Source organism: Nomascus leucogenys, chromosome 20 (genome assembly GCF_006542625.1).
Source record: "Nomascus leucogenys isolate Asia chromosome 20, Asia_NLE_v1, whole genome shotgun sequence".
Lineage (NCBI taxonomy): Eukaryota > Metazoa > Chordata > Mammalia > Primates > Hylobatidae > Nomascus > Nomascus leucogenys.
Window position 1 is genome coordinate 59,445,973 of NC_044400.1, and position 16,152 is coordinate 59,462,124.

Sequence of the window (16,152 nt, forward strand, 5' to 3'; positions counted from 1 at the left end):
GGTTTGTGGCAACAGACCCTTCCACAGGAAGTGCCTGACATTTCATCAACAGGATGGGTTTGGGACAAGGTGACTTGAGGACATGCACTCTAAGTTTTTCCTTAGTGATCAACTTCTTGTCACCTCTAGGATGTGATTTCTGTTGGGCTATCTTTGGGGGAAATAATGACTATGGCGATTTCTTGGTACTGTCCCAAAACAGCTCTGCATATAATGAAAACTGAAAGGACCTGTGTCACCATACATGATAGTTGGTCAGAGGCCACTTACCCTAGAACTGGCACATTTGACATTTTTCAAAACTTTTTCTTGTTTTGAGACAGAGTTTCACTCTATTACCCAAGCCGGAGTGCAGTGGCACGATCATAACTCACTATAGCCTCAACATCCTGGACTCAAGCAATCCTCCCACCTCAGCCTCCTGAGTAGCGGGGACCATAGGCGTGCACCACCACACCCAGTATATTTTTTTATTTTTTTGTAGAGATGGGGTCTTCCTATGTTGCCCAGGCTGGTCTTGAACTCCTAGGCTTAAACAATCCTCCCACCTTGGCCTTCCAAAGTGCTGGATTAAAACTATTTTGAAATAATTATAGATTCACAGAAAGTTGCAAAGGGTACAGGGTCCCTGTGTATCCTCACCCCCGCTTCCTCATTTTCCATAACTACAGTGCAAAATCAAAATTGGGGAAGTAATGCCGATCTAATACTGTTAACCGGACTCCAGACCTTACTCAGATTTTACCGCTTTTTACAGGGGGTCTTGTGTTTGTGTAGATCTATACAATTTTAACCTACATTTTAATAGCCTTGTCTGTCTGGCTTATTCTGCATTTGTGCAGTGCTTTAAATGAAAAGATATCTAGAAGATGAAAGCAAATTCCCTTTCTGTGTGTGTGCACATAGCGGGGAGGGTGGGATGGGTAGTTAAATGTCTGAAAGTAGTCAAGTCAATCATTCTGATGATCAGTGTGCCTCCCTCTTCCAGGCAGAGCCCCATGCAGGCATCTGTCTGGAATACTTTCCACAGGGCCACCTAATTTGTTAAGGGAAAGAGAGCATGGGGCACACACAGCCACAATTTGCTGTACCTCCGACTTTGTCAGGGATTAATGATTCCATTTCATATTTGACAAATCATGTATTTCTCATTGAAGAATGACTGAATTGCAAGCTGGAAGTTTCCAAATGAAATCATTTAACGAACTGGCTCAGTTCTTAGGGCGCCTGAATATGCCCTTAAAATGTGAAACGTCTTTTCCTTCTTTTGTTGTTTCTTCTCATATTCACAAGGCTTAGGAACAGCACAGTGGGATTTTTCTCCTCACCTGCTTCAGAGCATTACCTTAGGAGTGAGAATTAAACCATAATGCAGAGAAAACCCTTTCCCAAGTGTTAAAGTCACTGAAAATGGTGGGGAGCTCCATGCACCCTCTGATCACAAGGCTGTGATTTGTTTACCGAAAAAGGGGCGCACATTCCTCCTTCTCCAAAAGACAGATCACAAAAGCGTCTGCAGCAGTCCCATGGAAAACATCCATGACCTTTGTTCCGGATCTGGGCTGTGGGGATGGAAGGGGGCCAGGCCCCTGGTTTGTTCTTAGCAGGGGCTTCTTGATGAACAAGAATCAAGTCAGAACAAGATGGCATTAGTGAGGCTCCGAGCTGAGCCACAGGGGGCCTGTCATATATGGTCCCTGTCTCAGCCAGCACTGATGTGGGGTTTCAGGGAAGGTTTTCTGTGTCAAGTGCCTGGTGTCCTACGATGGCCCTGTCTCTGAACTGAAGTACTCCCTGACTTGCTTTCATTTTCCTTTTCGTGTATAAAAAGAGTCAAAGTCCCTGTGCCCGGGTGTTCTGGAAGTGTGCTTGGAGGGCCCCCACCACTGGCTTTGCCGAGGCTACCGAGGCGAGGGCCGCGTGTGTCCAGACACAGCTCTCAGCAGCTTATCTCCTTTGCCAGGCCAGACCTGGCCCGGCCATGAGACTGATTTTTGGTGGAGATGCAGCAGACATTTACCCAGCCCTGCAGGGAAAACCTAACCCAGATGAGAAGTCGGTAGCCATTGGGAACAAGTGTGTGCCACGACTAGTCCACGTGCCCCCTGGTGCACCTGTTGCTGTTGCATCCTGGGTGTGGGGGGCATACGTAGCCATAGGCAGACTGTGGATCTACCTAGTGTGGCTTATTTCCTTGAGGGAGGGGACCGGGCATTTCTGTTGTCCCTCCCAAATCACATGTGTGCCTGACTCACACTGGAGTCACAGAAAGAAAGGAATCAGCCATGCAGGCCGGTGACTTGGGCCCCAGACCTGAGGGCCCACCTGGACTTCTCTTCCTGTCATATTCTATTTTGAGAGTCACCTAGTGCTGACCGTATGTGTCACATATTCAGTCCCTTCTTGCATTTCTCACCACGTGGAGTGCCGTCATCCTGGTCTAAGCCGTCATCCTCCTGTCTGGACTCCTGGCACTGCCTGCAAGTGGCCACCCAGTTTTGCCTGTCATACCCTCCTGAACCCCCACCAGCAGCCAGTGCAAGCTGACCGCATTACTGCCTGATTAAACCCCCCAGTTCCTCCCATTACCCACTGATCCCAGTTAAGATCAACCCATGCCTCTTACTCTGTGGGAATCTGTCCCTGTCCCCTTGCAGCTCGTGTCCCACCATACACACCCTTCCCCACTGCTTCCAGCCACAGGGGCCCGCTTGCTTCTCCTGGAGCATACCGAGTTCATTCTCACTTTGGGATGTGTGTGACTGCTCCCTCCACCTAAGATGCTCTTCTCCCAGATCACCACATGGCCACTTCCTTACCTCACCTACCCCTCTGCTCTAATGCCATCTCCTTATCTAAGACAGCAGGCCCACCCCCACCGCCCTGCCTGTCATTGTCCACCTTCATTTTTCTTCCTGGCCTGATCACCACTGGACAGTTTCAGTAAATATCTTGAGTTGCCTCCGTGTCTATTGCCTGGCCCACACTGGAGCACAAGCTCCACGAGGCCGGGGGACTTGTTTGCTTTGTTCTGATGCTCAGCATAGGGCCCTGCACTCGTGACTATTTGTTGATTGGATGAATGCTCTTAACCAAGGGGGAAGGACAGTTTGTGAACATCACACACTGATACTCTTGCAGGGCTGTGTTGCCACATGAGGGAGTGTGTGGGGGTGGGGGTGGCGGTGCTCCTTCCCTAGGGCCACTGCACATACTCCACAGCTTCCCAGACAAACCCACCGGGGATGCTAGTTAAGGCTGCAGGCTCCTCCTGTTCAGGGATTCTCCTCTGCAGCCACAGGTAAGCTCAGCTTCCCCTTTGTGGTTTAAGTCTTTGATTCCCCACCCCTATGTCTTTGCTAAAGCAGTTTCTTTACCCTAGAATAGCTCCCGTTCCGCCCCGACTCCCCCAGCCCACGAAGCAACACCTCCCCCCACTGCCACTTTCCATATCTGCTTGGCAAAATCATGCCCCTATTTCAACAGCCGGCTCAAATTTCTAACACTTTTCTAGCCCCCACCCTGAAGTTTTGTTGAGTTTTTTTTTTTTTTTTAATTTCCACAACCAGAAATTAACTTCATAAATGCTGGCAATCAGAATGCTGTGTTGGTACCGCTCCTATGACACGTATCATGATTAATTCAATTAAACAAAGATTGACTGAGCACCTACTATGTATCAATTTCTTTTCTGAATGTGGAGGCTCAAAGATGAGGACAAAGCCACCCTCTTTAACATGGCTACCAATAGTTACAGTCACTTACTGCTACTGAGCATTTGCTATGCGCCAGGCACTGTCAAAGTGCTTTATGTGGTTTACGTGGTTATCTAATTTTTTTGACAGGGTCTTGCTCTGTCACCCAGGTGGGAGTGCAGTGGCGTGATCTCAGCTCACTGCACCCTCCGCCTCCCAGGTTCATGCGATTCTCTTGCCTCAGCCTCCCGAGTAGCTGGTGTTACAGACACGTGCCACCACACCCAGCTAATTTTTGTATTTTCAGTAGAGATGGTGTTTCGCTGTGTTGGCCAGGCATGTCTCAACCTCCTGTCCTCAAGTGATCTGCCTGCATCGGCCCCCAAAGTGCTGGGATTACAAAGTGCTGGGTGAACTACAGCGCCTGGGCCATTGTTATTTAATTTAATTTGCCCAATATTCCACTGTGATATTTACCAAGGAGAAAACAGAAAACTGACTCAGAGAGATAAAGTAGCTTGTCTAAGTTTGCACAGCTGTTAATGAAGATGCTGGAGTTTGAACCTGGGTAGTTTGGTTCCCAAACCTCACACTTATTCATTAGGCTAAACTACCAGGTGATGTCCTGAAGCTATTTATTTATTTTAAGTCATTCATTCACTGAAAAAAAGTTCCTGACAATCTGTATGTGTTAAGCACTTTGTGTGGCTTCTTCACAGAGGAGGTGACATTTTGACAGAGACTTGAAGGATGAGTAGAGTTTTCATGGATCAAAAAGGAGGGGCTGGGTGCAGTGGCTCACGCCTGTAATCCCAGCACTTTGGGAGGCTGAGGCAGGCAGATCACTTGACGCCAGGAGTTAGAGACCAGCCTAGCCAACATGGTGAAATCCCATCTCTACTAAAAATACAGAAAATTAGCCAGGCATGGTGGTGTGCATCTGTAGTCCCAGCTACTCAGGGGGCTGAGGTGGGAGAATTGCTTGAATTCAGGAGGTGGAGGCTGCAGTGAGCCAAAATGGTGCCACCGCACTCCAGCCTGGGCGACAGAGCAAGACTCTGTCTCAAAAAAAAAGAAGAAGGAAAAAAAAAAGGAATGAAGGAAGGACATTGAGCTTTCAGGCAGAGGGGAAGGCATAAGCTGTGGCACACAAAGGAGAAAATTCTTGATCGGGAAATGGTGACAAGCCTTTGTTCCTTGACAGGAAAGATGGCAACAAGGCCTCATCTCACAGGCTAGCTTGTGTTGATTGGGGGTGGCTGCCTAGAGCATGGTGTTGAGTAGGATTCTGAGGATGAGTCTGCACATACTGAGAAAGAGTGCCATGTCCATCAGTTACTGTCTGCCATGGAGTGGGAATGTGGACAACAGCACACTTGCCGTGGTTTATTTTCCAAGATACAATCTCAGATGTGAGATGGGCAATTCAAGAAGTAAGACTAGATAAGCAGGTTAGGAACACTCTTGGAAGGTTCTTAAATGCCCTAATGTTTAGCTTTATGAACATTTCTCTGATCTTCCCTCTTAAATAAGAAACTCTGGGGCAACATGGCAGTTTTCTTCTTCTCCACTGTTTTCCTTTCAAAAATGCATTCTCATCTTCAGATCCAATGGACTGGAAGTATGATTTTTTTTATAACAAAATTTCATTACAACAAAATGATTGAAAGTTAAGTCAAGTGTTGGTACGAGCCTTGACTTGTCTTTGTGAAAAAAATGGTTTATGCAGCAGGACTATTCAAGTCAATGTCATGATAGTACTTTTAGTAGTTATAAACTATATATTTGGCATTAAAAAAAGCAGACCTAGTTCCTTTTTTTTCCAGTTAATCATGGTAGTCTGATTTTTTCAGTAATAACACTAATTAATGCCTAGCATCTGCATTCCCCTTTATGATTTTCAAAACACTTTTTTCACGCACATTGTCTCATTTAATCCTCATAATAGTACCATGGGAAAGACAGTGTTATTCTCAACCTTTCTTTAACAAAGAGGAAAACCGAGGCTCAGGGAGTTTGTTTAACTGGAGTCCAGACTTCCTGATTCTTTTGACTTTGCTATGCCGCCTCTCTGAAATATGCTAATACAGTCCTAACCCAGGTTCTAAATTAGAAAGAATACTTTTTTTAAAGTTGAATTTTTATCGATGTGAATCATCCTGTTTTCTTCACCCACTGGACTTTGTGTCTTCGAAGCGGATTGGGCAGCCTCGGAGGCCGAGGGTGGGGAGGCCTTGGGATGTAGCTGGCTCCTTCTATGTGCCTGCCCAGAAGTGCTCAGAGCTTTTGTTCTTTTCTCTCATAGACGAAAAAGTAATACGTGTACACGGTAACAATAACAAAAATTTAAATAGCGTGAAAAGGTTTAGGGGAACGAGTAAGTTTCCACGCCCCTCCCCCTTGAATCTTCTGGTCCTTTTCCCAGAAGTAAATTCATTAGCAACAGTTTTTTGTGTCTCCTTCTAGAAATGTTCTCTGCACATACAAGTGTTTAAGTTGTGTCCCGTTTTCTTCCTGCACAAATGAGAGGATTCTAGAAACGGACCTGCGCTCATTAACAATACAGTAGATTTTTCTGTACCAGGACATGCTGCCGACCTCATTCTTTTCAACAGCTCCTTAGCGTTGCATCGCCTGACAGACCGTAATTTATTTAACCTATCTTTTGCTGATGATCATGCTGTTGCTTTTAACCACAAGGCTTCACTGAACATCCTTGTACATGTATCTCTGAGCACACTCATAAGCATGTTTGGAGGATAAATTACTAGGAGTAGAACTGGTTTTATTCTTAAGATTCCTGCCATCAAATGTTCCACAGACTTCCTTAGGAACCTGCTTCACTGCCTAGTATCCTTTCTGGAGGAAGTTCTGACCTAAATCATATCTGCTAGAAAATCGAGTTTTTATTCTCAGGCTTTGGCTTTAAAGAAAATTAAACACCTTATTGGCCACTGGCTTTTGAATGTCCTGTGTTCGGAAAGCATTATTGAGCTGCCTGTGCTCTGGCTTTATTTCTCCAGGTTGAGAAATCTTCGCTTCTTTCCCCGCAGATTTTGCTTACAGACTTGTAGTCATTGTGATTCCTTGCATTGAGACCATCTTCAGCTTCTCCGAGTGTGGGCTGATGATCTCAGTGGCTTCATTGCTGTGTGTTTGAAGCACATCTGGAGTGGGGTTTTGTTACGTGGAAGTGTTACCTTTGTTATGTGGAACTGTTACCTTTTTCCGAGCAAGGGATCTGTGTCAGGGTTCTGATCGCTCAGCTGAACTAGAGAATGGGCTACATAATCGTCCCTTAACCCCACCTGACCCAGGGATGAGATTTAAAATATTTAACAACCAGTGAGGGATGGGGGCCTCGGTGAACTCCAGTGGATGCTAGCCTTAGTGCTGAAGCCGGCTCCAGAGGCCGCTGCTGGGCCAGGCTCTAACTTGAAGGAGGGGCCAGGATGGGTGGTGGGGCCTTGAAGGTTCAAGGTGACATCAATTATCAAACCAAAATAGAAATATTTCAGTGTTTTAGCAACCAGTATATCCGCACAGGTCATGCCCACTGAATATCAGCCGAGGTTCTTTCTGGGAGGACTTGTGAGAAGAAAAGCCCATTGGTTTGCAGTGGGGAGGCCAGGTTTGAGTCACATTAGGGCTTCTTACTAGCTACGAAATCTTCAATAAGACCCTCACACTTTTCTTGTCTCCAAATGAAGGGGTTCGCACCATATAATATCTGTTGCCTCTTCTTGCTCTAAAATTTGAGGAAATAATACAAGCAAAACAGCAAAGGATTCCTAACATCAACTGTTTTCCTGGCATTCTATGTTTATGTCTTAATGATGTTTTTTTTTGTTTGTTTAACCTAAGCTCTTCATGCAAAATAAGCTAAAGAAATGAATTTGGGGAAAGGATTTGAAAGAAGAAAGGTCATTCTTTGGCTTATGCAGTGTAGTGCACATTACAGAATTGTGGGCAGTACTAGGAGGAAGGGAGACAGATTCAAATCCTGAATTGGCCACACCTACATTCATTCATTCATCAAATATTTATGGGGTCTTTATCAAGTACTGTGCACTGTTCTAGGTTCTGGGGATGGAATAGTGAATAAGTAAGGCCCCTGCTTTAATGAGTACATTCTAGAGGCAAGGCAGTAAACCTCTTTGGACCTAAGTTTTCCTACCTGTAAATTATTTAGTGGTGGATGGCAATAGTACTGTTGCTCCCCATTCCACTGCCCATGACAAGACATCACTAGTCAATTATAGCATTGCACACAGCCATAATCAGTTATTAGACAATAGATCTATATGTTATCCTGATAAATAACATATAGGATAAATAACATATCCTATATATTATTTATGAAACTTTTTATTTCCTTTGGGAAATGACAGCTGGGATGTCCAGCATCCTAGGCTGAAGCCCCCATAATTTGTGCCAATATTGGTATTTGATGAATTGCACATAAATCAACTCTTCTCTCTCCAAGAGGCCCAGGAAAATAGACTGTTTCCACCATTTAATCATGATAAATAACATATCCTATATGTTATTCAGATGAATTTTAAAGTCTTCTCCTGCTCCAAAATTCATTCTTGTTCATTACCTCTAATTGTAATCGGAAGACAGTATTATACTGAGGGCAAACTGCACTAGGAATCCAAATTATACACATAGTGAAGCTACAGATTTGAAAGAAAACTACCATTACTTTGGTTTTGTTGGGTACAAATGGTATGTGTTCTTGTAAAATTATTTTAGATCTTTGGGTCTGAGCTTTTTCCTTCATAATCTATTGCGGCAAGTTCTCCCGTTTGACCTGCTTTATTTTGGTCTTTGGACAGGGGAGAGCTCGTTGTCATTCACTTTTAACTCTTTTCACTTTAGAAACCTCCTTTATGAAGCTTTTTTTAATTGGAGTCAGGTTGGGCAGAATTGAATCCCATTTGTTTTGACAAATGTTTCCACTGCACACTAGATCACTCAACAGCCATCACCAGCAGAAGGCTTCCTAGGGGTCTAACGTGGCCATCTGGTCTCTTCTGCTCCACTCAACATAGGGGAAGCCAAACCAAAGTTGAGGTGATGTCAACTTCCTTGGTGAATTTTTCCTTCAGATTCCAAAGAAAACCTTTGCAGTACTTCCATTTCTCACCCCTCTCACCACCCCCGTAATAGACCAGCAAGTCCAGTGGGCCCAAATTGAGCTCAAATTGAAAAAACAAAGGGTTTTAAGTGCTTCTGTTGAAACTGATAACTCCACCCTTTTGGATTTCCAAATGCATCTCTACTTGTAACAAAGCATGTAGATTTGTGGCTACTGGGGAGAAATTGGCTTATTTAATTCTATTAAATATATACACAAGGGCCTGAGATTCTAAAAACTGCTCTTATGATTTCCAAATTGTAGTAAACCCAGAGGTACCTCTCTCTATAAAAAAACTTTTTATTTCCTTTGGGAAATGACAGCTGGGATGTCCAGCATCCTAGGCTGAAGCCCCCATAATTTGTGCCAATATTGGTATTTGATGAATTGCACATAAATCAACTCTTCTCTCTCCAAGAGGCCCAGGAAAATAGACTGTTTCCACCATTTAATCATGAATGTCTAAACTAAGGAGCACTTTAAGCAGAAGAAAAGTATCCTTTTTTTTGAGACGGAGCCTTGCTCTGTCACCCAGTTTGGAGTACAGTGCTGCCATTGCAGCTCACAGCAACCTCCACCTCCTGGCTTCAAGCAATTCTCTTGCCTCAGCCTCCCTAGTCGCTGGGATTACAGGCACACACTACCATGCCTGGCTACTTTTTTTTCTGTATTTTTGGTAGAGATGGGGTTTCACCATGTTGGCCAGGCTGGTCTCGAACTCCTGACCTCAAGTGATCCGCCCACTTTGGCCTCCCAAAGTGCTCGAATTACAGGTGTGAGCCACCCCACCCCACCAAGAAAAGTATTCTTATTCCTAGATTGAGTTAAGTGGATTCTCTTTTCTTTAGTTGGGGATAATATGGAAAACCAAAAATTCATACTTAGGGTTGTTGAAAGTGGTAGGTATTAAGTATAGATGAAATAACTCAGTTCTCCCTTTAAGATTTGTTATGAACATCCGTATGCTTTTTAGAGCTATAGAGAAGAATTCTTTCATGTTTGTGAAACAAAATGGAAGACTTTCCAATGTTAAGGTGTATGGTTAGTAATTTTCATGTAGGGTAGTATGTTGAATTTACTGTGGAAAGTTTGCACAGAAGAAAAAAAAACTGCAATTTTAAGAGTATGGATTCTGAAACCAAAGAGCCTGAGTTTGACTTCCAGCTCCATCTCTTATTTAACCCTCTCTGATGCTCAGTTTTTAATCTGTTAAATGGGGATAATAAAAGAACCTATTTCATAGTTTTTTTGTGAAATGAAGTGAGATTATCCCTGAATTGTGCTTAGCATATTGCCAGTGTACACTAAATATTAGTTACTATTTTGGCAACCATGCCTCTGTTTTCTCATCTGTAGACTGGGGATAATAATGAAAATGAAATGAACAAATTTATGTAACACGTTTACAGAAATGTCAGGACCATAGTGAGAACTACAGAAGTGTTAACCTACTGTTATAACACAAATTCAGATGCTTTTCTTAGCATTCAGAGGGCAGGATGTGAAATGATTATGAACACAGAAGCCTGAGTTCAGAACCTGAATTGTGGTTCTATCACTTATTAACTTTGCAAACTTAGCCTCGGGCTTTTCATCTGTAGAATGGGACTAATAATAGAATCTACTTCACAGAGTTGTTATGAAAAGTAATTGACATGGTCTCTGTAAAGTGCTTAGCATGGTGCTTGGCACACATTCAACAGATGTTTGCTAATATTTTTAGGGTATCTCACTTAAATGTTTGACTGGAGCTCAGCAGAGGCTTTCAGGATGAGGGTGGTTTGGGAAGGAATGTTTTTCTGGATATAATTGAAAGGGAGCCATTTTGCTGTTTGCAGATGTGGTTGCCCTGCTTGGCTTTCCTTATGCCTCCAGTGGAGAAAACACAGGCATTGTCAAGAAGTTCCCGAGGTTTCGGAACCGAGAGCTGGAGGCCACTCGACGCCAGAGGATGGATTACCCAGTGTAAGGATGGGTAGCAGAAGGGAGCTGGTCGGGCGGTGCTTGTTTTATTTGAGAACCAGGGCAGGCTAGTGGAAGAACTCCTTAGGGGGACACACCTTGGTAAGGTGTTTTGCAAAAATGTTGAGATCTCCGTGGCTTAGACAGAATTGGTGGACCTGAAAACCTCAAATGAGTCTTGAATTATTCTTGCGTTTAACAATCCTCAATTTGCCTTAGCCTCCTTACATGACACAAGTAGACAGCAAGGTGTTGAAGCCTGAGGCCCTACAAGGTCTCAGGTGCAGCCAGCCAAAGCCAACACAGATTGCAGCCTTGGCTTTGCCTTTCTGTCGTGGAAGATTGGACGAGCTGTTTGAAATCTCACAACTTCTGATCTCCTCCATTGATTTCAGCAAGACCCAGATATATGTATTTTTCTTCCTTCTGCTGAATTGAAGATGCTGAAAATGGTTCCTGGTTCACCTCAGACCAGATGGATTTAGCAGAGTGATTTAATTCTTCCCATGCTACTGGCTGTAGAAAGATCTTGAGTCACTTTACCGAGCGTATGTTCTTGCTAAGCTTCCTTGTAATAACTTATCTTCACGAGCTTGCTCAGCTGGGTGGGTCAGGAGGGAGCTGTGTGGCACCATCTGTTTGCATATCATACCGCTGATTTTGAGGCCAGATTATAAAGACCAAAAAGGACTTGTGTGTATCTGCAAAGAACCTGGGGCCACTGTCACTTTAACCCAAACTGTAAATTGGTTACTGGGGTAAATGAAGAGAAATCAATGCATTCATTTTGACCTTGATCCATGTTTCACATACAAAATGCAATCATTCCCACTTCCTCGTCTTTGAACTACTGGTCAGTAGCATTGTGTGCGGTATCAAGGGATGTTCAGCAAGTCTTTTCTGAATTATTGATGGATCACATATCTTGGCTAAATGTGTCCTGGTTAAGTTGGCTACTGGTATTTTATCCTCACTCCACAAGTCACAGATGTACAATATTTTTTTCGACTAAAATAGCCCCAGTCCAGGAATGGGATAATTAGATTAATTGTTCCGTATTGGTCAGCCAGGACCGTGATACTGAATAACCTAATCTGAGCATGAAAATGGCATATATGTGTCCCTATTATCACATAGTGATGCCATTTGTAGATGATTACATTTTTATACCTTATGGCTTTTATCTGTGAAAGGAACAAAACTGCTCAAAAGGCTCTAATAATGTTTTTTCTTTTAATCATAGAAATTAAAATAGCTTCTTATCAAATCACCTCTTATTAAAATCCAGATTTTTTTATCTATGTCTGACTTTGTAAGCCTTAATCAAGAATTCAAATAGCAGGCATGTGAGATTCTCAAAGAGGCAGAGAAACACAGTTTTTGGTGCAAGGTAGAAAGTCTGCTAGTTTTGTACAATGAAGCTTAACTCCTGTCTTTTGCAGTTACTTTAACTACCTCCTTTGTTTCAAAAATCAAGCTTTGCAAGCTGATCTCCCATGATGAACGCGAAGGCAAATTCATCCCTTCATTGGAAAGAAAGCAATTTACTTGGTCATTGTTAACCATAATTACCTGTTCTTGGATGATATCAATCTGCAGAATTTTTTTCCCCCTCACTCTTATAGGTTTACTGTTTCATTGTGGCTTTATTTACTCCATTATTGCAAGGCCAACCTCTGTGGGATTCTGTACTTTGTTGACTCTAATGAGATGTACGGCACACCTTCTGTATTTCTTACGGAAGAGGGTGAGTATAAAACGAATCTTTAAAATGATATTGTAATTTTTTAATGCTCTGCCTAATGACAGGTATGTCTGTCTAGAATAAGGAAGGTACTGTCAACATGGCAGCCCAGCAAGAGCAATGGCTTCCAAATGTGGGCTTCAAATTTAACTTCTTTTCCCAGAAGCTTAAACCCAATGTCTTATTTACAAAGAAATGTATTTATAAATGCACGTTTGGGTTTTGCTTTGTTTTTGTGAAGTCTTGTAGCTTCTTAGGACAATTGTTGAAAAGGCCTAGCTATTTCATTCACTCTTAGATATTTTTTGGTCATTTTCATGTGCTCGAATTTTCCTTTTAGGCTATTTGCATATTCAGATGCATCTTGTCAAAGGGGAAGACCTTGCTGTAAAAACTAAATTCATCATACCTTTGACAGAGTGGTTTCGACTGGATATCTCTTTTAACGGAGGCCAGGTATCTGTATGCACGCTTCATCACATGACATACGAGCATTTCGCTTAAAGTTAAGCATTGCCATAAAGCTGGGGAGCAACAAAATCTGCAAAAGCAAATTTGTGGTAAATGATAGACTCATTACAACTGCACACTTGCTAAATCAAACTTTTATAGATGGAAGTTTAAATCATAAGAATCCCATCCCATTTAATTAACTTTTAAAGTGCTGCTTTTGACCGTAGGGTGAATGAATAAAGCATACAGGCAGCTCTATAGCCATAGTGATCTGAGCAATTCAGTCCTTTTCTCCTGGGGAGATAGGCTTTGTGGAGATAAATGTTAAAACAATATTGGCCATGTTTATATAGCGTTATCAGATCTACAACATTTTTTTTTTAAGGAAATGGATTGGTTAGTTCAGCCAAGAAATGATTTGACTGCTTTTGGCAAGTGAAGCAATTGCTTATGTTTGGCATTAAACAGATCATAATAACTAACACACATAAGTGATAATTCAGGTGGGATGGAGGGTCTTTATCTACTTTGTAGTATAAAACATTGTACATAACTGCTTCAAACTCTCATAACATGAATTTTATGGATTACGGCAAATCTGTTGTTCTAATTGAAGACAGTTCTATTTCTCAATATACACAGTGCAGGTTTGCCACCTTTTTCTGGTTGCTGTGTTTTCTCATCAGCTTTTCTTATTGATCTGTGATTTTTCCTGTAACGAAACTGGAAGAGACATTTTGTTTGTCTTGTGGATGAGATGATGCACTGTCTTCCCTTGGTGTTTAGGTTGATCACATTTCCTTTTTCTGTAAGAGAAAAGAAAGAAATCAGATCAGTCCTTGCTGCTTTCCTGAGAGGAGTCTGTAAACTGTTAGCTGGGATTCTTGGTATGTGTGTTTATTTACTTAAAAATGTTCGGTGACATAGCGGTGGTCCACATTTTAGCTTCCTATCTCTGTGAGAATTATGATGGCCATAATAGCTTGGTTGATGCTTTCTCCTATGGAGAAGGTCAGCTCAGTGCTGTTGTCCCTGAGACAAGTATCAAATCATCAGTGCAGATTCACAGATCTTATTTTGCACCTACTGTATGCAAGGCACTGTGGTCGAGTTGCTTGTAGACTATTTATGGAAGTAACATTAAGCAGGTAAAGGACTGTCATAAAGCGAGCTTAGTTGCCAGATGATAGCTGGGTGCAGTGGCTCACGCCTATAATCCCAGCACTTTGGGAGGCTGAGGGTGGGTCACCTGAGATCAGGAGACCAGCCTGGCCAACATGGTGAAACCCCATCTCTAATAAAAATAACAAAAAGTAACTGGGCGTGGTGTGCGTACCTACAATCCCAGCTACTTGGGAGGCTGAAGCAGGAGACTCGTTTGAATCCAGGAGGCGGAGGTTGCAGTGAGCCGAGATGGCGCCACTGCACTCCAGCCTGGGCAACAGAGTGAGACACTGTCTCAATAATAATAATAATAATAATGATAATTTAAAAATAATTAATTGCCAGATGATTTGTATTGGTTCCTAGAAGGGAGATGGCATTTTATGCTGGGATGCTTAGGGAAGATGTCATGAAAAGATTTCTCTGGTTGGACAGGATTTAGATGGAGAAGGGAGAAGAGGGTATTTCAGCATGTTATTGGGGGTTAGCAGACAAACTAGTTTGACTGGAATAGAAATTTGTAGACTATAGAAAGCTAATAGAAGGGAAAATATGTATTTAGGAGTAGATTGCAGAGAATCTTGGATATCAGGGAATTTAGACATCAACTTGCAAAGCACCATAGAAGATTTTTGAGCAGAAGATTAAAAGTAGTCCTTTAATGGAGGAGATAAGTTTAGTGGCAGAGTACATAGTTGAGTAAAGCAGGAGAGAATTAGAAAGACCAGTTAAGTGGGAGCAAAAAATTTTTTTTGGTGTGTGTAGACTTTAGCCCATTTGTCCTTCTTTCTATTCTATCTGGTCTAATATACATAGGTCCCAAACAACACATAATGCTTCCCACCCAAAATCCACCTCTGTGATGGGACTACCATAGTCTGCCTGGACTGAATGTATAAGTGACCTAAATGGTTGCTTTAGGCAAACAACTGGCATGAGTCATTTTCTTTTCTGAACCAACATGTTGTATGGCTGAATTGGGTTGGTTTCTGGTGGGTTAGTTTGTCTTTCATAGACCAAGTGTCGTAGTCACATCTTTGAGACGTGCCCCAACAGTTACTCTGTGGTGGCACTAGCAGAATGTAAGTGGCACCTTGAGTCCAGAGGCTTATGTTGGAGTCCAAGACATGAGAAGAGCCCATAAGAGACAGCTAACAGCATTCATGACAAAAAATAGTGTCCCTGTTAAAATGAGAATGATGACTCCCAGTGCTTAGGGAAAGGAAGGTGGGAACAGCAGTGCGTGAAGAACATACAACACCAATCTTGTTTTCCCCCTAAGGCTCTGATGGAATCAGAGCAAGATTTTAAACACTCCTTGTAGTGTCATACCTATTTCCTTGTCTTTCTACACAATGAGCTTTTATGGACAAATACATCAAATCAGACTTTGGCTTGGAGTTTGGAAGTATCTGAAACTTGGTGGAAACTGCATTGTAGATATTTTTAACCACATCAAGTCACATTTGGGGAAGTTAAATGTATGAAATCTTAAAATATGCACAGGGCTAGTAAACTGTTAATTTTATTTTTGCAGAAACTGATCAGGTAAAAGACTCTCCAACACATATTATGAGTAATTTACACAAAGGACTGTATAGGTAATGTAGGGTGATGAGGCGTAACTGATTCTTGTGTATCCCTCCCATCATAGATAGTAGTAACCACTAGCATTGGACAGGATTTGAAAAGCTACCACAATCAGACCATTAGGTAAGTGCGATTTTTCTTTTTATTCAAAATTTGCCTGCATGCGGGTTAAGGAATCTTCGTACTTTAGCCCTCAGCCCTAATGTTATTCCACATCTCCTCATTCAGCTTTTCCAAGCATGGATTATTCTCTGCCCTGTAGCTAGCCTTTGTACTTTTTTTTCCTACCATGCACAAACTCTTTCTGTTTCCCCCATAACCTTTTTTTCTAAGCAAGAAAAACTAGTTCTCTTTCCAGATCTCATTGTAAATTCTTCCTTTCATGGCACTTTATAATTCAT

The 16,152-nt window shown here is 42.4% G+C and overlaps 1 protein-coding gene across 3 annotated transcripts in view; it reads left to right on the forward strand.

Moving 5' to 3' along the window:
- SEL1L3 (SEL1L family member 3) overlaps nt 1-16,152 on the forward strand; it is a 141,634-nt gene that overhangs the window by 17,169 nt on the left and 108,313 nt on the right. For all 3 annotated transcript variants that reach the window (XM_030801385.1, XM_003258550.4, XM_030801386.1), the window contains exons 3-6: nt 10,677-10,803; nt 12,426-12,547; nt 12,885-13,000; nt 15,816-15,874. In XM_030801385.1, the coding sequence (XP_030657245.1) occupies nt 10,677-10,803; nt 12,426-12,547; nt 12,885-13,000; nt 15,816-15,874 (424 nt within the window). The remainder of the gene's footprint in view (nt 1-10,676; nt 10,804-12,425; nt 12,548-12,884; nt 13,001-15,815; nt 15,875-16,152) is intronic.